This window comes from Strigops habroptila, chromosome 5 (assembly GCF_004027225.2).
Source record: "Strigops habroptila isolate Jane chromosome 5, bStrHab1.2.pri, whole genome shotgun sequence".
NCBI lineage: Eukaryota > Metazoa > Chordata > Aves > Psittaciformes > Psittacidae > Strigops > Strigops habroptila.
Genome location: NC_044281.2, coordinates 3,413,094 through 3,434,245, shown reverse-complemented (window position 1 = coordinate 3,434,245; position 21,152 = coordinate 3,413,094). Strand labels below are relative to the sequence as shown.

The 21,152-nt window shown below is 41.2% G+C and overlaps 1 protein-coding gene across 13 annotated transcripts in view; it reads left to right on the top strand.

The window, feature by feature from the left end:
- The window catches only part of KANSL1L (KAT8 regulatory NSL complex subunit 1 like), a 66,534-nt gene that overhangs the window by 32,942 nt on the left and 12,440 nt on the right, over window positions 1–21,152 (top strand). For all 13 annotated transcript variants that reach the window (XR_003991490.1, XR_003991488.1, XR_003991489.1 and 10 more), the window contains 4 exons: window positions 3,986–4,187; window positions 15,474–15,609; window positions 18,733–18,843; window positions 19,103–19,240. Coding sequence is in view for 10 of the 13 variants with exons in the window: in XM_030486793.1 (XP_030342653.1) it covers window positions 3,986–4,187; window positions 15,474–15,609; window positions 18,733–18,843; window positions 19,103–19,240 (587 nt within the window). In the remaining 3 variants the exon portion in view is untranslated. The remainder of the gene's footprint in view (window positions 1–3,985; window positions 4,188–15,473; window positions 15,610–18,732; window positions 18,844–19,102; window positions 19,241–21,152) is intronic.

Below are 21,152 nucleotides of genomic sequence, written 5' to 3'. Positions count from 1 at the left end.
TTCATACTGGTAGTGCAATTTTTGAGGATGGAGGGGTTGCTGTTATTCATAGATCTTAAGATCAGGTGGATGAAGACAGTGTTCCCTACTGGAGCTGGGGCTTTCTGGCAGTGGCTGCAGCAGAACATAATTCCCTGGCTTCCAGCTCCAGGAAGAGCTGGCCATGCCGTCTGTCTCAGCAGCTTTGCCATAGCCTCCCTCAAAGAGATTATAATGAGCAGCTTGGATGGGCAGCTTCTTTAGCTGCCGTCTGTTCCAAAGCGATTGTGTGGCTGTGCCCTAAATTTCAGGATGAAGGGGTCCTGTCACGTAGCAGTCATGCGCCTGGTGTATCACTTGTTTACAGATAATGTAGGGGAAAATTGGAAGATTCCTCTAAGTTTTGGAATAAAAATAGCCCTGAAATAGGAGTTGCTAACAGAGATGGGCATGTGGAGGAAGAGAGTCATTTAGGCTCTTGGAAGCCTGACTCTGACTTCGTCTCGAAACAGATGAGGAAGTGTTCCTGCTTTTTGAAATGTTCTTGGGCGTATGTGAAGTTGACTTCATGATGAGGGACTCTCATGATGTAACCTCAAGCCACTTCTCATCTGATTTATTGCTGTTCAAAATCAGTCTTCTTTCCATTTTATGAACAGCACAGTTGTTTGCTCATGGGCCACCCTCTCCAAGGTGCATGTTTTCTACTTGTGACCTAGGAAAGCCCAAAGAAGAAGTCTGCAAATAAATACTGTTTATTAAAGATGGTAATGAAGAATGATATAGAGTAGTTATGAGAATCATGTAGGGAAATTCACTGCTGACTACTTCATGGGTTTTTGAGTGTGTTTCAGTTTTCTGTGGTGTTTTGTTGTAGCAGTTTTGTGTGCAATTAATTGAGGAAGTTATATACTACGTGTAACTTCATTTCTTGGTTGCTTCTCTCACACTTTCTAGAGCTCACTCTGACACTGTTAAGTACTTGAGAAAGTAGAAATCAAAATCAAATGGAAAATAAGGTGATTTTATTTTTGAAGAGGAAAAAAGAAAGGGATGATAGTGATTTTTACTGAAATAAACTCTTGAAATTAGTTGTAGGCGCTTGATGTGAAAGATAGAATAGTGCATGTTTAAGGCAAGTCTCATCGTGAGGTGCTTTGAGGTTGGTGGGTTGCAGTATGTGCTTTGTTACTTGGGCTGTTTATTCCCAGTGGAAGTGGAGGTGCATGCACAGTTCCTGCTTGATTAATTGTGGGTAACCTTCAGTTGCCATTTGTCAAGGTCTAATTTAATTAGTGGCTTCCTTTTACTACGTAGCTTTTCTCTGCTCAATTGAATCTAGATGCCAAGATTAGCAAGATGGATTGTGTGAGGGTAGATGTTCATAGAAGCAGTTCCCTAAGCTACTGATAACCACTTTCTTATGAGGGGAGAGGAATGAAGAAGTTCATTACTTCAGTACAAATAGTGCCTGTCTAATGGTTTGCTGTGCCTGTGTGTATTTGTGAGTAAGGTCTGTGCTCTTTAGCTAGGCTACAGAGCAAGGAAGACTGACCTATGAGCGTTGAAATGAGGGTTTCAGCAAATTAATGAATTTTACATCTGGCAGTGGTTCGTTTTGCTCTTCTGCAGAGTCACAGTTTGAAAACCACCCAAACTAAGATCAAAATAAATGGAAAACTCAAACCTTGACTGGAAAGCCTATTTACACAAGTGGCAGGAAAACCCATACTGCTGTGTACTGGAGCTTCAAGCCGCAGAGCTGAGATCTCTGCTTCATCTGAAAAGGGAGCTGTGCATTACTGTAAGGCACAGGAGGGTAAACAGAGCAGCTGGCAGAGACTGAAGAATGATTATCAAAGATCTGGGCAGACCACCAGAACAAGAGCAGGAATCGCAGAAGTTGAGGAGCCAAACTAAGGAGCTTTTTGTTATAATTTACCTGTCCAAGTTGTCTCTCTTGTAAGAGGGAGATATGGGGAAATCTAGAAGTTGGGCTTGGCACCATCTGATTTTGTGGAGAAAATGCTTTTGAGAATTCAGAGAAACTATTTTAAGGAATCTTTTACATGGACTTTAAACATTATTTCTTTCTCAAGCCTTAAAAATGTGGTGTTAGCTTTAAGAATGTCATGCTTCAGTATTTGGGGCTTTTTCTTAGCACTTACTAATATGTTCCTTTAAATACTTTCTACCATCCTTCTTTTAATTAGCACTTTTTTTTCATTGAGTCTGTGTTGCTTCTTGAGATTGTTCTGATGTGTGAGAAGAACAACTCAAATTCAAACCCATCAAACCTTATTACCACACCAGCACAGCATGGGATGGTGTTTAATCACACTTTCATAACAAGCACTTCTGTTTAATAAAAATGTGCTGTTAGAAGAATACTGCTAGTCAGAAAAGATTGCTAAATGGCCTTGTCATAAATTCATTTTCATGTTTGATTGTGTGTTGTAACTTTACTAATAATAAGACCGTGACTTCCCAGATAAAGTTCGTAAGAGAAAACAAATCATTTGTGCAGACAGATGACCTGCTATGAACCAAGGCCAAAATATCTCCTATACTTGCACTCCTCAGGCAGTTAACAGTTGCAGTCAAGGTCTTCAGTACTGTAAAAATAAATGCACACTTGAGTGCTTTCTGCAGCAGGCCTTCAGCTTTGCTGCAGAAACAAAGTAAAATCAGGATACCTATAAAAGTGAAGTGCATTCTTCCCATGGAGTCATTCCCACCCAACTCCGAGGGTGTTTTGAGTTCTGCCTTGCAGTGTTTCCTCTTCTGGTGAGTAGACAGGCAGTAGATCACTGACAGTGATCCAGAAGTGTTATACATACATGCATAAGGTTTTCTACTGCTCACGGCCCAGTGTTGTCACATAACTTCCGTGACTGCATACTGTATTACTACGGATGTGAGTACAAGTGCATGTGTACCTACATGTGTACCTGCCTAAGGCTGTGGAAGGCTGATGCTGTAACACTGAGGGGGATTTGAAGAGGGTAGACTTGGGGAAATGCAGGGAAGAGTGAGATTTAAACTTAAAATTAAGCTTTTCATGTGTTCATGTAAACCCTGTCACATTGTGGCTGGAGCTGAGTTTGCATTCTTCCAAATTCTCTGGATCTAACCAGCTTCTAGGTCGTAAAGACTGACAAACAGGCTGGGCTTTCCTTCCTCCTTGACAGCTTCACCCAGGCTGGGCTTGTGCTCTGTTGAAGAGCTGTATTTTGGCACAGCCCTGGAAGTGAAGTTTAATGACCTTGTGTTGGGTCAACTAAGCGTGCAGAGTTCCTAATTTTGATACAAGTGCTTCACAATGAGTGGCAACTCCTGTACTGAATAGACAGTGGTTTGTAAAGCTTTACTTCAGTTTCCGTTCTTGAGCAAAACTAGAAAATCTTAAAAGTATTAGGGCAAGACTCAAGGTCTCCTTTGTGTTCACATGACTGCTGTCTTGAATGGAATGTGAGTTTGTAAGGAAATATTAATTGCAACATATAACTCATGTTAGAAGTATTAGAGAGTTCTTGAATTTGGAAAACCAAAACCCATAACATGCTCGAGGGCTTCACTTCATTTTGACATGTGTAGGGTTTTCTACTGCTCTCATCCCTGTGTTGTCACCTAACTTTCATGATTGCAGACTGTATTACTACAGATGTGAGTACAGCGAGTGTGTGTGTGTAGGTAAGTCGTGGTGGGATGATGCTATAACACTGAGGGGGATTTGAAAGGGATAGATGTGGGGAAATGCTCATTTCCCTGAGCGAAAAGGTGAACAAGAATGAACTTCCTCTCGTGACCTAACACAGAATTAATCAATGAGCAAACAAAGCACATGCATGGTTTCCTGAAACAGTGTGCTAAAACCTTTTAGTGCTTCTAAAATTCTCTTACAATTAGATAGCTAATGCTGATCAGTGTATGGAATCTTGGCCTGTGCATGTGGAGATATTTAACTTTTTGTATTTCCTCCCCCCCATTAATCATGACATTACAGAGCTTCAGACAACAGAGAGGTATCCTCTTCGGGTAGCTGGTTGCTTGATCATCAGCACATCAAGAAAAGAAGAAGAGACAGGACAAGACTAAGACCTCTTGCTGTGGCTAGTGGGAGCACATCTGCCCGGACAAGGCCACTTCATAGCTTCCAGAAGAGGAAACTCTACAGAATGCACGGTGCCTGTCACTGGAATCAGCAGGTAAGCCCTCGCCTCTCTCTTCAGGAGACAAAACCAAAGAATCCAGCTGCTAGGGGCTGCATGTGTCTTGTCTGGTATGTCAGAAGAATAATGCATGCTGTGCTGGTTATTTGTTATGCTCAGCGAGCATATATATATGTTCCGGGAGTACTGGATGTGTCAGCAGGAGCTCAGAGTTAATGAGTTGAACATAAAAAATGAAGATCGCTCAGCATCCTGCTTATCAAATCAATTTGTTCTATGGCTATCTTTAAAGCTTTTGTACAGTCTAAGTGACAGCTCAAGAGCTTCCTTGGGAGGCTCGTCTGCCGAGGAAACATGCTACAGTGTAAATCAGCTGCCTGCTTGTTTTCAGAATGTTTGTTTTAGCTACAGCAAGGTTTGCACAGCTGCTGACACATTATTTTCTAGGAAATTAAATTGCAATATCTTAATCTTGTTTCCGTTTTTGCTGTTCCTGATTAGTTACATTGCCTTTTGCATGACACTTTGTGGATGCTTTAAAACTCTGAACATTTTCCGCATTACAAAGGAATTAATATTTTAAAATGGGGAAACAAACATTGTCTGTTGTGCAGGGCAAGGCATATCTGTGCACGTCTGACATGGATAACGTTGGTAAGCATATACAACGAGTTTAGCTTGCGTGCTTGAAGCAGCAGTTCAATTTGGGGGCAGAGATGGCATGAACTCATTCTTTAGAGCAGTGTTAATCCCATGCGGTTTTAATGTCTTCATTTTTTACTTTGCCTTTTAAAAGTGGGTTATATGGAGAGAAATCTCCCTGTCTCCTCAGCTAACTGCCTAGGATTTACCACGTGTGCCAGTGGTCTGGGGAGAAATTTCCCCTGCGAGGATGTTCCCTGTGAGTGTGCTGATTCAGCATCCTCTGCAAAATTGCACAAGTGTCCTAGTTTGAGCGAGATAGCTTATTGAAAAACTGTCCAGTTTCTTATTAGCCTGACTTCTCAGCTTCCTGGCAGTGGGGCTTAGAGACCTGGCAGTCTGCCTGGAGGGGTTAGTGGTGGGGGATAAGGGTGGAGGGTTAGTGTTTGAGAGCTCTACCTCCAAGACATTTAGGCTTTTCATCTTCCTTGGCATTAACCAAGGAGACTGTTACTGACTCCGACTCCCTTGTTTCCCATTCAGTCCAATCCATGTCCTTTTAAAGAGGTTGGAGGCCTTGTTCCCTGCCTGCTTGGTGCCTCCAGTACCACAAGCGCTTCTCTGGAGATTGCTCCTCAGCAAGAGACTTCAGGGCTTTCCCTTCCTTCTACTTAAACATGAGGGGTTTCCACTCCAGGTGCAGCTTCTAAAGAACAGGCTCTTCTGGAAGCCTGCATCTTGCAGGCTCAAGTACCTGTATTTCTGCAAGCACTGCCTATGTCTCTGTGTTTTGAAAAGCTGGGCCAGAGTTAGTGCAGCTCAGAGAGTAACAGCAGGAGCTTGTGAACAGAAACTGCATTTCTGCAGCCTGGCAGCAGGAGTTCAAAGCAGAGTTTACATTTTTATCTTCAGCCAGCCATAAAGCTGAGCTGCTTTATACACTCAGTAGTTTACCTTGACTTGTAGAGTAAAAAGATAAATTTGTAGTGTACATTTGATTGTAGACTGCAGTAAAAAAGTGCCTTTAAGTTACTAGTTAAGGCTTCAAATATAGGAGCTGGTGCAGCTGTGTGTCTGCCCCATGCTCCTGACATTTCTAATGCTGGGTTACCATGTGCTAAACCAGCTCCAGTGTCTCTGTACTGAAAGTGTAGAGATGTCCCAGAGACAGCATGGTAAAAACTGCTGTAGGGAATGCTGTTTATGCTTACTGCAGCTCTTGGCTCAAAAACCTGTGTTTCTAAACCAGGTTTAGAAAAGCCACTCTGTTTTCTAATGTCCTTTCCATGGGGAAGTTAACCAAGAGGCAATGTGGAGAACTGTGTCACTGCACTGCAGATAGATTCTGCTTGGAGAAAATAAGAGGTGGTGGCAGCGATCGACCTCTCAGCTTCAGATTTCATGCAAGTGCCAAGCTCAATTAAAGTTTTCAGAATTAAGGTAAAGCAGTGAACAAAGCCTCTTACACACTGTTGGTTATAAACAGAGTATCAGGGAGCCTGCTGGGGCATAAAGTGATAAAATTGGTCTGGACGTTTCAGCACATTCTGGCAATCAAACCTAAATGGGTGTCGAGTCTTTGAATTAAGAGCCATCATCAGTGTATATTTTCATTCAAGAAATCTTATTCCAATAGGGCCTGTCACTTTCTTAGTCCTGCACTTGCTACACTTGGTTACTCAGCTGTTGATGAGATTGCTCAGCTTGTAATGGAAGAACACTGGCTATGAGCTCAGGCTGACTGCTGCATTAGGCAGATGTCTAAGGGTAGGGATGCAAAATGGGGAATGGCCTCTGGGGCTAACACCTAGTTTTCTTTGAAAATGCATTTATATTCCCAACAGTAACCCAGCAGATTTCCTCTGGCCTTTCACAGAAAAAGGAGTTATTTCTTAGCAGCATGCAGAAGAGTTGGATTTTCAAGATAATGTGTGGCATCTCTAGCTAGTGCTTCTCCACTGTTTCATCAAGATTAATGTATATTTCATCAAGATCAATACCACCACAGTGGTACCATGGTCTGTGAGGACTCCCATTTCTGTAAGGTCACTGGCACACGAACAAGGTGGAGGTAGGGCAGGCTTGCTGCCACCTCCCCGCAGCAGATGTGAAGTTAACAGAGACCAGCTTGCCAAAGCCTGAGAAGATTGAATCTTCTGAACATCGCAGCTCCTGCACCAGCTTCCCCCTGGTGCCGGGTTCAAACAGCCAATGAGCCAGTGCCTGGCAGTGCTGATGGGTGATGCTGCTCTGCAGAGTAATCTGAGCAAGACAATAACTAAAGAATTCTGACCAGAGAATCACAGCAAACTGCAGCCTTCCCATGTGTGGGAGTTTAAGAAATGCTGGGAGAGCTTTGAGGAATTTGGGGGTTTGGGGTGACTAGTTGTACCCTTTGTGCTTTGAGTGGCATTCAGAGTGTTGTCCTCCACATCTCTTCAGATTCATTTGGGAAGCTCGTCCTCCTCTCCACCCCCTAGCATCCATGTTAGGAAAAACAAAGTATGAAACTGTGAACTGCTATCCCATCTGTCAGTTCATAAGGTCACTGGGAAGGCAGCCACATTTTTTCTCTTATCTAGTGCCATGCCACATACATTTACAGTGCTGTCAAAAGTTTGAGTATTTAGTGACCTAGTAGCCTCCCAGTGCCTGTTGAGAGATGCCCTACATTGTCCTCTGCTGTATTTCTTTTGTGAAGAGGACTGCTCTGCGAGTAAAATAATGCTTCCACACAGTAGTATCTAAAAGAAAAAATAGAACTCCATGAAACTCTAGAAGACCTGACAGATCTCCAAGATAGACTGCAGATAAATAAAACAGGATGCAGGGTGTTTGGTTTATCCGTCACCATCCAGTATCCTCAGGAACTTGAAACATCCTTTGGGGCCAAATCTGCTTGTCCCTTCATTCGGAATGACTTCAGTACCACAGATGATCTGTGAGTCATCTTTTGGCCATGGAATCTGTTTTGTATCTTTCTTCTTTCATTATCTGAACAGGTTGGGAAGAGCTTAGGCCATTTCTTGATTGTGAGTCAGTGCACAAACCCCTCGGAATAATTCACATGCACAAGAAACCCTGGATTGCAGTCTGTGCTTCAGTCTAGAGGATGTGATTGTAGCGGTGCCTTTCTTCACTGTGATTTTTGAATGCATGTTAAAACTTGTGAGGAGGATAGCACAAAGGAGTGAACTGCAGGCATGGTCTAGTAGGAGGGCACGTGCTCGCAGGCAGGGGTTGGAAGTCTGAGAGTGCTGGATCAAAATGCTGGATCTGCCACTCATTTGCGTTGCTACAGCTGGCAAGTCAAACAACCTCTGGGTTATTGTCTCTTCCTATAAAATCATAGAATTAACTGGGTTGGAAAAGGCCTTTAAGATCATCAAGTCCAACCATTACCCCAAGGCTGCCAAGGCCACCACTAACCCATGGCACTGAGGGCATCATCTACACGGTTTGTGAACTCTTCAAGGGACCGTGACTCCACCCTGGGCAGCCTGTTCCAATGCTTGAGCACCCTTAGTATAGTTATAACACTAAGAAAGAAGGCCAAGAGTATCAAAAACATTAGACCCAAGAAAGTCTGTAAGTAGCAGATCAGTGTCAGGGCTTTAAAACACGAGCAGCAATTGAATCATTTCCCAGTGGTTGTTGCATTTATAACTGCAAACCCCTCAGATGTCTGAGTGCTTCTGCAAATGCTTTTTCTGTAAGGAAAACATCTCTGGCTATTTTTTGCCTAGCCTTGAAGGAACAGAATTATCTGTGAGATAGCAAAAGTTCTATTAAGTTTGTTTAAAAGCAGACAAATGTTGTTACTAGTCAGAAACCCTCAAAGAGGTATTTGCTTAGCTGATATGCCCTGAAGTTTTCTCTTCCAGTGTTTTATCTGTGTGGCTTCCTGCAGGTTTTTTTTTAGTAACAAGGGGTTTGTTTTGCCAGTACATTTTGTTAGTTTCTCATTTAACATCCGAACTAATGACATTAGTTTCACCTTTTTGTCTTTTCAAGTCATGCCTCACCAAGGGATGGCGTTGAGGCTAGGTAGCGTTCTAACCTACCACCACTTTGTACAGCTAGAAACAGAGGTAAGAGTCAATAGGGCAGTGAGATCTGAGCACTATCACGTTTGGTCCTATCCTTTTTTTTGCAGGGTTGTAGGGCATGGTGAGGTGTTGTCATCTGAACATTCTCATTGTATTTGTATCTCCACCTGCTGGAGGAAGAGTTGGTTGTGTGGACTGAGACAGATGGAGAAAACTGGAATTGAAATATGCGAAGGTGCCGACACCCTGGAAGTTGGGAATTGAGGTGCAAAAGCTCACATTTCACATACACAAGCAAACAGTTGGTATAATGTCACCAACTCTTGCAGATGAGTATTGCCACATTTTGTCTTTTCAGTCTCAAACGGGAGTTAAGTGAGACCAGAAGAGTGTCTGCTTTCGTTTAGTGGTTTAAAAAAAAAGGGGGGGAGGATAAAAAACCGTAGTGCTTCTCCAGAAGGCTCCAAAACAGACAGGAGAGAAGTATTTAAATTCTAGGGTTTGGGTTTCTTACTTCAGTCTAGTTCTCATGCTGGTTCTGTGGTTTTTGTGGCCTGTTGCATTCCCAGTGCTTAGGGCCAGTGATGTGCTTTGTAGATGCCACTTGGTAAATACCTATGGGTCTTTCACCAAGTCAAGTTAATTTTCAGGTTTTAGGGTATACACATGCACACATACTTTTATAATTTGTATAGTTTCCAGCATGCAGAGCCTTTATTTTCCTTGCCAAATGCCTGGTATCTATCTGCAAGTGGTCTGCAGGTAGCAGGAAAGGAGAACAAGAGACAGGCAGACGGGTGTGTGTGCAGACAAGGTGCTTAATATTGGCTATAGTGTGCAAGTTGTACCCTCTTTTCTCTCAGGTGATGCATTTGTCTGGGGACGAATAATTTAGCACCTACTTCCTAGAATACAGCCCCATTTCCACTAGCATATTATCCCATGTTGTGGTTTATTTGTGTTGAAGGAGATATGGGTGAATTCTTTCTGGCCATCATCAATTACTGCTTTCTGTAGCTCCATTGGTCTATAAATTCAAAGAAACACCACTGTCTACAGCAGTAATAATCAACCATAATATTCAGTAGCCACCTGTAAGTTTTGCCTTACACACAGTGAAGTAGTCACCTCCCCTTAGTTGCACTGAAAGGAGTTACTGGTTGTCATCCACCTCCTTGGTATCCCTAGGTATTGGCTCTGCCACCTGCTTCTGCATAGTTTCCTGGCATTGCTGTCTCCTTAAAAGCCATGAGTACAGGGAATGTTGCGTTGCCAAGTCTCCTGCAAACTGGTTTCAAGAAGAGGATGCCTCCTGCTTCGGTGAAAATGTATCTGTGTGGATATGTCAGTCTTCTTGTCTGGGGAGCAGAATCCCTTGGTTATGGTTTCCCGGGTTTGTAAGTGAAAAACATAGTTGATAAAATTACTATTTTAACACTGGAAATTAAAAAGAAGGTCTTCTATTAGATAAAAATCAACAAAACCTGAATGGGAAAAAAAGAAATATACCTACAGATTCAGCTCTTCTGAATGTGTGACAAGACTGTTGTCTACTGGGGAGGAAGGAAGGGAAAATAGCTTTGTGATGCTGTGGTGCTGCTTGTGGAACTAAATCCATCCTTTGTGAGGTTATGGCAAGCCAGTCAGTCTGAGAATTTTTGTTTCCCAGAATGAGAAACCTGAAGTGTGCCTTTCACAGTCCTGCACCTTCAGCTTATTAGGACATTTCTGCAGTGTTTTATTGATCACATCTTAATTTCTGCATGGCATTTTTGAAGAGTTGTCCCTGTAGATGAACATGTCTTTCCTTCTTTAGGTTTAACTGGTGAAAGATTAGGCACTAACCTTGGTTTTTCAATTGATTTGCTAGTTGCACAAAAGGTCTTTGTTTCAGGATGTTGAGGCCAGCATACATTTCCCACAGAGCAGGTGAAAGTCCATCTCCAACAGGATTAAAGAAACTAAACTCCCTGTATACTTACGAGAGGTGGGTGGTCTCCCAGAACAGTAGAAGCTACCACTCCTTTTATGACACCAACCAAAAGTCTGAATTTGAGACAAGCCGGATGCTGAGTAAGTTGTCATTAGTGTTTTATGAAAGTCTCAGTTCTGCTCCTGGACAAAACTGGTCTTTGCCACAGGATCTGCCACTTTATCCTTATCAACAGCTTCAAAGGGGCCAGAGGCAGACAAATCTGGTTACATCCTTGCTTTGCCAGACCTGACCTGTGTATAGATTGCAGGCAAGTGCATGGGAAAGGGCTGTCCATTTGGCATCTACAGAAGCTTCATCAGGAAGGGAGACTCTTGTCACGTAGCATGTATCATCAGCACCATCTGTTTTGCACCTTCCCACGCAGGGGTGTCTTAGATGCTTCACCTGCCTTCTCCCTTGCTACCTGTTGGTGAGAGAGAAGGTCTTTGGGGCTTTCAGATTAACCTTCCACTGTCAATGTATTGTATGTTTCCTAAAAGCACTCTTAAGTCCTGCTTAGGGAACCCCTGATGTTTAGTTTGTGAAATAAGACATTTTATTTAACTTTGTGTTCTGCCAGAGGAGCATAGGTCTGCGCAGAGCAGATCATTGTGTGCAGAAGAGGGGGGGCATGGAGAAATGGCCTTGCCGTTAAGGCAGATGCTGAAGCACAGGAGCAAGCAGGTAACATGGTGCTCTGTTGGTTTGAGCTGTACATGGCACTTTTGGAGGATTCCTCTTTAGCAGTGTGTTTGGTGTTCAACGAGGAGGTATCAGCCACCCACCTGGTGGTTCATTTGGATCCCGTAATTAACTCTGCAATTTAGTTGGCTACTCATTTACTGAAGAACAGTTTTAGTATTGAGGGGGAGAGCTCTTTGATATTGCTGAGAAGTTCTGAATGTGTGTTTAGGGAGAATAAATGCTTTTTCCTTGCCTTTTTCAGCTTATAAGAGTAATAGGAAGCAGACGTGACAGGTATTCAGCAGAGTGTGTTTGAGCTAACTTCATTAACTTCCTGCATTCATACACATCGGGGTGCTTGGACCATGGCTCCCTGTACTGTTACACTCAGGCACGTTTCCAGAAATGGTAGGAGTTTTAGTGGTCAGTAGCTGCAACCATGAAATGAGTATTCACTTCAGCATTTTTAACTGGGAGCATGAAATGTTTTTCTTCTCAATTACAGCAGCTTCATAGACTCAACCTTTAGTGTTCAGTAGTGTTCAGCCTTCTGACCCTTCTAGAACAGAGGCTTGAGCCAGTTGTGCCCTCTCTAATGCATCATTTTATCACAAGCAAGTGCAAAAATTGTTTTGACTATCAAAATAAATTACTCACTATATTTTGTGTGACCCAGTAAAACAGTACTGAGGGGAAAAAAAACCCAAGATTAAAATTCACAATACTCAAGAAAATTAGATTCTGTTGGTGACACCAATCCTTAGGAAGTTTAAAACAGAATTGCTGTTTTAACTGAAGATTTAAAGCTGGCACACTTCTGATTTCCTCTGAAATACAGTGTATTTTCTTTCCCGTGATAGAATCGATTTAATGTAATGCTATTCTTCATATCTGCTTGAGCTCAGGAAGCATGAGGCTTTATGTTTCAATAATGAAGAAAAATGTTTCGGGAGATGTACAAGGGGTACAGCAGGGGAAAAAATTAGAAGAGTTTAGTAATCTTTCTTGCTTTTGGAAGGGTTGGCAGTGTGGTCAGGCTTGCTGTAGAGGCCTGTCTTCTAAAAGCTGTGCACCGTGGCTTTCATGAAACCACTTGTCATTGCTGTGGCTGAATGGATATATTTGTGGGGCTGTTTTCAGTTGGGTTTTGGTGGCTTTGTTTTGTTGTCGTGTTACGGCATCAATAACTAACTGCTGTAAAAGCCAGTTGGGTTGTAGGCTGTGTTCTGCGCTGAATTGGAAGGGAGGAGAGTTTAGTTTCCCAATAAACAATCCTTCAGTTTTGGTTCAATAAGGTTGAAGCACTTTCTTTGATGAGCAACATGCTTTCATTCCAGAATGAAGGGCTTCTGAAATGTTCTCATCAAGGCTTGATTAAATCGACATTCCTGACAAACATCATGATTTCACTAATTCAGCATTTTCCAGTGGAAAACTACTCCATCAGAAATATAAACCAGATCCGGTAGCTGGGAACACAGGCACTGCCAGAGTTTTTAGCTCTTCTCTAGTAACTTCACAAGCATTTGAATAAAATTACTCTTGCTTCTATAGAAGTCCTTATTTTCTTTTGAATAACAAACGACTTAATGAAAGATTCCATTATTTAGATGTTGATGCCAGAGCGATCAAGGAAATAAAAATACAAATTCAAGCAGAAGGTTTTGTAACTTCCACCACAGACAAGATGAGGAAGAGAATTGTGCATTTACCAATGTTGGCAAATGGCTTCAAGTATTGTTTAAAATAGATTGAGACTGTGGAGGTTGACTATGTTGTTGAGCAGGCTTAGCTTTAAGCTAAGGGTCTAAGTGTGTTCGGGACTAAAGGCAATTAAAGCAAGAGAAAGCGAGTCAGGGGCTAAAGGACTGGATGGATGTCACTTGTGTTGGTTCTGCGTATATATTTTGGAGGTAATTTTACTGATTAGTGTTTGGGGATATCTTTTTAAAGAGTGAGAGATTTATCATTTACTGTAACATGGGTTCATTTCTGCAAAAAAAGACGAATGCCAGCAGGAGTGCAGTTGCAGCTTAAATAGTGGCGATTCAGTAAATAGTTAATTTCTAACACCAAAATATCAAGAGGAAATTTTCTTTTCTGCAGTTTTGAAAAGCAAGCCCTTATTGCATTGAAGGTAGAGCAACTACCTTTAAGCTTTAGTTTAATGGTCCATATAATGGGAAACATTAAATTCGCTTTAGCATTTATTCCTCTGGTGTTTCCAAACACAGATCCCAGTTCTGCCAACGCTTTATGGATGTTTAAAGTTTAACAGATGAAGAGTCCCATATGTCTGTCACAGGAAAATAAAAGAACGTAGATTTAAAGGAGTCCTGGACTAGAAAAGAATTCTTTCCAAATGAGGTTGGAAGTCCTCATGCATACACCTGTGTATGGAGATCAAGGTGGATTTAGGACTATTAATGTTTTCTGGGGGGCTGGGGGGAAGTGAAATACAAGAACTCCACCACTACCACAGGGTCTTCTCTGCTCCAGCATCATAACATGCTTATTTGTTCTTATTATTTCCTGCAATGCAATCCCAGCATAGGGAATTTGTCAGTTGGGAAGAAGGAAAGAGATGGACAGGAGAACCTTTTAATGAAATATTTTCTGAGTTAGGGTGGGTTGTGAATACCGATGCCACCTGACAGGACTGATTTCAGTAAGCAGAGGGGGATTTTATGTGGTGGATATTATCACTGCATCAGTAACACTTGAGTGGCACTGCTAGAATACAGCCTGGAATATTTCAGGCAGGAGGAAGCAGCTGAAGAGGTTTCTTGGATTTGGAAAGCAGAAATACTGAAAATACAAGTAGTGTTTGTTTCATCACCTTGCCTCCAATGGAACTGCTACATGTTTTCCTTTCATTCCATAAAAAGTCATAAGACAATCAAGACAACCACTGTTGTATTCATTCTTACAGGTTTTTTACATTAAAATCCTCTTCCAGGAGATGATAAATGTGGCTGTTTGCGCAGTGTTAGGCTGAGACCCTTGAAGTACCCCACTGCCCCCATCCCTCGCTCCCCATTTGTAGGATCTTTGGGGTTACTGCTGCTAGTATCTAGTAAGGCTAAAAGTAGCTTAAGCAGCACTATTTCCCTGCAGTGCTTTTGTAGCTTATTCTGAGGCAAACACTGCTGTTAACTGCTGCCCTGTAGTATCACGTTCAAAGTCGTCCTGTCTTTCAGAGCTCAGTATGTTGCCGGCACTCTGCTGCTATTCCTGCCCATTTTCACCCTGCCTTTTGCCTTAGTGTCCTGCTACCTCACGCCTACCAGTTCTGTGCAATCCAGCATTTTACTTTCCATACTTTAATGACCCTTGCAAATAAGCAGCTAAATTAATCTTTCTTTGCAGCTCTCCTCTTTCTAGTAATTCCTCTTACTACCTACTAGTCAATCCTCAATGCATCCCTCTCCATATTTATTGCTGTGTATCTCTTGTTTGTGTTGCTTATCTGATATCTGAATTATAACTAGGTTAGGACTTTGCCCCCTTGCTTTGTATAAGTACACAGTGTGCTCAAAATGTTTAATATTGTTTCTTGCATGAAAATGTATGAGCTCAAACTGTCTAGAGATATTGAAAACGTTGCTAAGACTAAGGGGATGAATGAAGGATACTCTTGTATTTAGTCTGGTGTTAGTTTTGTTTGTGTATCTGTATAATGCTTATTGTGCTGGAATGGAATTTTGAGGGGTGTTTGTTTGTCATGGGATATATCAAAATAATGATTGGAAACAGTTTCATTTTCTGTGTTCTTTTGTATTGTGCACAATAGTCCATAAGTGGAGGTAAGTCATATTTACACTGTCTGAAGTTTGTAGGAATAGTTTTGCTATTCCCATATTGAAGAGTGTCTCTCACCAACATTTTTCTTTCCTTTTTTTTTCCTTCTGGTCTAATTTGAAGGAAGTGAGTGAAGTAGAAATTAACCTTTGTTTTTGTGTGTCCTTGCAGACTTTGCCATCTAGAGATGTCTCCTTTCCATATAAAACTCAGTTCCCATATAGCGAGTACAGCACAGAATCTAAAATACTAGATTACGTGCAACAGTTGGACTCCTCCTTCCATCCAGTCTTATCATTCCCTGCAGGTAAGTAACACCATAACTCTAACAGAGGGTGCTTGTGCTTGTGAGAGTTTATGGACTAACTTTTCAGTGGTTTTTAGAACCTAGTTCTGTTATAGTTCTTTTGCCTCATACTGGCAAAATATGTGAGTTTAGACTAAATGAAAATCTTAACTTCATCCTGACATGTGAAAAACAAACCTCCTAGGTTTCCCATACCAGTAATGTGTTACAACCAAGAAAGACTGGTCAGGGAAAAGGTGGGTTTTGCCTGTTTCATGGTGTGTCTAATTGAGTCAGTGCTTTAGGTGGTGCTTTTGCCAACACACTTCCATACCTTGGTTATGTTGTTTTCATAAGCAACTTCCACTTCAGGTCCTTTGGACTAGGTCCAGAAAGCTTTATTTAGGTTTTCTAATTGTTTTTTGTGATAGTCATTTTGGTGATCTTTGAAGTTTATGGTTACTGTCAACTGATTCTTTAATCTTCTTGAACAGCAATGCAGATGATGTTGTTTGTTTCAGCTCTGAAACTAGTGCAAGTGCGGCCTGACAGCTCCTGGGGCTTCAAAATACCATATTTAATGCTGTTAACTGCAGAAGGGGTTCATACTATTGGACTTCTGCTGTTCTGGTGGTCGTCTTTGCCACAAAATAATCCTGAACATGATGCCGGGATCTCCATAGAAGTGTTTGAGTCTTTAATCAAACCCACTGTCTTCCCAGAATGATGGTGTAGACGCTGCAGCCTGGTATTAGGAATTCAGGGATTAAAGTAAGGCTTGGGTTTGGAGGACTTGTCACTGGCCAGTAGAGAAGACCAAAGCATGGACATGGAATCCTGTGGAGGTCTCAACTCTTGCAGGTTTAAAAGCGTTTACATCCCATGTGTGGGGTAAAGAGATTGTTTTGAGGAGCAGACAGGGGAAACAGAACACTCACTGCAAGAGTGCAACAGCAAATATCCCAGTGGGGAGGTCTCTGATGTGAAGAGGAGAGAAAAACACCTCTTAAGTCTCTCTTCTTCATACATGCCCTCCATGACTTACCCTGTGACTCTTGACAGCCGAGCTGGACAGGAGTGAGGGGGGTCAGATGTCTGTTCAAGGATAGTCATATAAGGCTATGCCCCTGGCATTCATTCTTACCTTGCTCTCTAAGGGACACTAGGAAGTTTAACAAGAATATTGACATTTTATTTTCCTTTAAAAAAAGATTAATCATAATGAAAAAGGCTGGAAGGCTTTGGATTGCACTGTGGCTACTGTTGGTCACTTTGCCAGGATGGAGGAAGAAAAATGTTATTTTAGCTTCGTTCCGATACCAAGAACATCTTTCATTTTGAGGAATATTTATTCTGTTTTCGAGGAGCCTGAGCCTTGCTAATAATAGTTGAGAGAGGAAAAAAAGTGCTGGATCTACAATCTCCTGCTCAGATGCAGTCCTTGTTTTTGAGGGAGGCTAGGTTCATGCTCCACTCTATGCTTTGTGTACTTTGCTGTCTCTACCTCCTCAGGAACACCACTAGTCTATTTGTCATTTTCTTTCATATGAAAGAATTCTTGTGGATAAATGTTTTTCCCTTTCAAAGGAGAATCATAATTTGCAGGCAGCCTAGTAAATACAGTGTAGTGGGACTGGCTCACTAGGGTACTCACAAAAAACGACAGGAGAAATGTTTTGTTTCTTTACTTAACTGTTGTGACTGATAAACCTTTTAGACATTCTTTATGTTTTACTCAGAAGAAAAATAGGAAACAGCAAAAACCTTGGGGTCTTGTGAAAAAATATCTAGTTAAATCCATATCAAATTGAAATAAATTGTTCTTTTTAGTTAGCAGAATATGTTGAGAGTTTCTTCCCTGGCATGTCCTGAAGGCGCACGAGGCTAAGGTTGTATGTAAATAAAAGCAGTTTAATGCCCACCCTTTGGCCCTGCTTTCAGTCCTCTGCTCGTTCTGAATGTAATAGTTGTCAAACCTGCTTCTTACATTGACATTTTTCTTTCTACTTAGTTTCTCACTTTTCTTGTAATTTTGTTTCCGGAAAGGCTTTTCAGATAGAGACTTCTTTTTCTTAAGCCTTCCTGCCTTACAACAGTGGGTAAATTCCTTACCACTTGAGATGTTTTGCAGACTAATTCTGGGTTAGAACTCACTCAGGAAATGAATTACATTGCCCTGCTGTAGTCTTTGCCAGAGAGGGAAAGAAGGAATGTACCCTGAAATTACCTCTAGGCTCCCAGCAGTAACAGTTTCCGAAAGCATTAAGTTTTACTTTGACCTTCTTAATTCTGGAGTGATTGCAGGTATGGACATAGTTTATTCCAGACATTGCACAACCTTGCTCTTTCTTACTTGAACTTTGAACACCAAAAAATAAGTGCTGTTAATCTGCTAAGTGCGTGTGCTTGCACTGGGATGTGTTCAAGAACAGTCCTTCAGTTTGAATCCTACCTTGATCTTGAGTTGTCTCATCAGCCCTTAGGAGCTCTTGGTCATAGAGAGCTTGGAACCACTTAAGCATACTGCCTCGGTCAGCACGTATTGCAGTGTGGCTTCACAGCTAAAATGAATTTGTTTTTACCCTGGCATAACCCTCACTTCAGGTTAATAGCAAGATGGATACTTGTGTTCTTACCTCCAGGCAGTTACTGGAGATTATCTTGTACAGTGCTCAGGTAACTGGTAGGAAAGACAATAGGTCTTTGCCTATAATGGCAGATTGCACTCATGCGGTAAGTATCCTGCTGAGAATTACCTTGCCTGAAATTTTCTCTTTTTACTCATCCAAAAATCACTTATTTCAAATGTCTGGCTGGGTTTTTTGGAATATTGTCATTGAGTTTTCCTTTGGTCTCACCAGTTTCAGGACATGTTTTCATATATTGTCTTCAGCTTTGACAGTATGAAGACACTGCTGCCATGTATCCAAGTGATCAGTCCTTGCAGGAGTTACTGGGCACTGCCGTTCTATATGAGTTGAAGGACTCAAGGCAGTGATACTGCTCGTAGATCATTGTACTTACTGTTGTGTGCTGTAAATCGATTCCTAGACCTTCAGCAATGATGCATAATTTATTGACTCATAGGTTGCCATCTTTCTGACAGACAGACCCCATTCCATTTGGATTTTTCTTTTTTATTAGATATTCCTCTTCACATATACTTTGAAACATTATTAAAGAAGGATGACATCAAAGGAGAACCTGTTGATACCTCATCTTCGGGAGGGGAAGTTAAAGCATCTCCAGACAATGGTATGTAGAGCAAAATATTTTAATACTTGCAAGACTGTGTTTCATTCATTGGCCAGTACTTTCTGCCCTGAAGATGTTCAATTTATAAACTTGCCACGAAGCAGGTTATCAGAGAAGGTAACTGGCAAGGTTTTAGGTGGATTTATATCAGAAGTCTGGGGTTTTTTCCATTATAAATAGTTGAGCAGTTGAGATTGCCTGTAAATAGCACCAGTGGAAAATAAGTTTTCAAGTTGATACATGGTTTTTTCTGTTGTAGACCATAATCAGCATAATGTTTCTGTCAAGCAATGGAGCGATGGCTGTTTATCTACTTCCAAATCTCAGTCAGTGTCAGGAACATCTGACCAGCTGTCAGAAGGCAGAAAGAAGAGGCATCTCAGTGAGACAGCAGTAGGTAAGAAAAAATGGTATTGCTTAAGACAGCACTACTTCTTTTATAATATCTACTGTATAGATGAATTTATTATTAATGAGCTTTGAGAATTAATTTTAAGTTGTCTCTAAAAAGGATATTGTTACAAAACTTTATGGGAGTGAAGAAATGGACTTAGGACACTGTGAAAAGAATTTGCTGTTCTAAAGCATAGTAATCCTTCTCTTTCTTCTTGAGTGTATGTTACAAAAGGAGACAAGCTTCTGTGTTTTACTTTTGGAATACTCTTGAAGGAAACTGCTCAACAGTCCAATTGTGTTTTTCTAATACTGGGTGGTGGTGTTTTTAACATGAAAGGGGTTTTTTTTATAGTAGTCAGTGAAACAGACTGAATTGCAAAGTTATCTGTCAAATCATGTGCCCGACCAAACATTTACTATTCCTGGCATCAGCTATGTTTCATTTGTTGTGTACTGTCATTTGTGGTTCTGGTTTCCTTCCAGACTGTGAAGACAACCTGGGGGTAGCCAGTACTTATAATTAGCATTTTCACCCTTGTTATCTTTATATTTTGAGCCATTGAATCTCTGCTTGAGCACATGGTAAATTAATTGAAATTGCCCTGAAAGTTCTGTAGGATAATATGCTATTTTGGGGACAAAAAGTTCAGCATTCCATTGTAAAGCTGAATACCACCTTACCTCTCTAGGCTATTAGAATGTAAAACCTAACAGATTGTGTAACAGATTCATTTATGTGGAAAACTTTCGGCAAAATTCCTCGCAAGCCACTTGAAGAAAATAAATCATTGAATTAGAGGACAAACTATGTTGGTTTAAAATTTCCCCTAAGAAAAAATTTAAAGATATAAATGATAGTTAACATTGTGGAAAAGATCACTTCTGGTGCATATCCAGGTAAAGCTGCTAGTGTGATCTTGCAATAGAGGTGGAGATATGGGAATTACTGCAGAGATGATTTAACTGAAAATGATGATCTATTTAAAAAACAAAACCAAACCAAACCACAAACAAACCAACAAAAAAAATCAATAAAAAGATACATGAGAGACTAAAAGGTGGTTCTGGACACACTGAAAACTGTCTCGGCTTTAGGTGTTTAACGTTTCCCTAAGTGTACTGTCACACACATTGAGATCAACAATTGGAGTTACTTGGGTGCACTAGTAAGAGAGAAAACTGCTTGCTGTAAGCCTTTTGAAGTTGCAGTTAGTCTTTTGCCAATAGTATTTAGTTCTTTGAGTTAATGGAACAAAAAAAAAGCAGTCTTTTATCATGAGGATCAGTTTCCCAGTGCCAGAAAACTGCTATGTGGTGTATTTGTGAGTAGCAGCAGCAGTTCTAGCTTATTAGTGCTACGGGTATAGTACTACATATTTATTCCTAATTTGGGCTCTGTCTAGGAGAAATTATCCATGGGGAAGGTCAGCCTGATGAACAAGGCCAAAAATAAAAGCTGTGTGCCGGGGAGTTGCAGAGCTGCCTGGGAGATGAGAGTTCATGTCCTTGACCCAGCCTGTGCAATAACCATCTTTAGGATCAGTCCTACCTCTTTTTCCGTGTTGGAATTCATTGATTCTTTTTATTAGTCAGTATATTAAATCTGAGTTTTCTTTTCTTACTGGAAATTAAGGTAGAGGGAAAGCAGAACACAGGTGGTTAAATTCTGAATCCCGCTAAATGCTGTTTACACTGGGAGTGAATAAGAGTAAATAAGAATTACAATTTGTCTGGAACAATAGACCACTACTAGAAGAAACCACACATGGAGGTCTAGAAACTAATTTTGTTTTTCACCCTTGCTGCAGGTTTTCTTCTATCATTTCTCAAGGAAGAAACTGTCAGTTGGGGCTCAGTGAACTGGGACATTGGGATGTACCCCAGTTAGGGAAGCGCCCTTAGGGAACACTGGG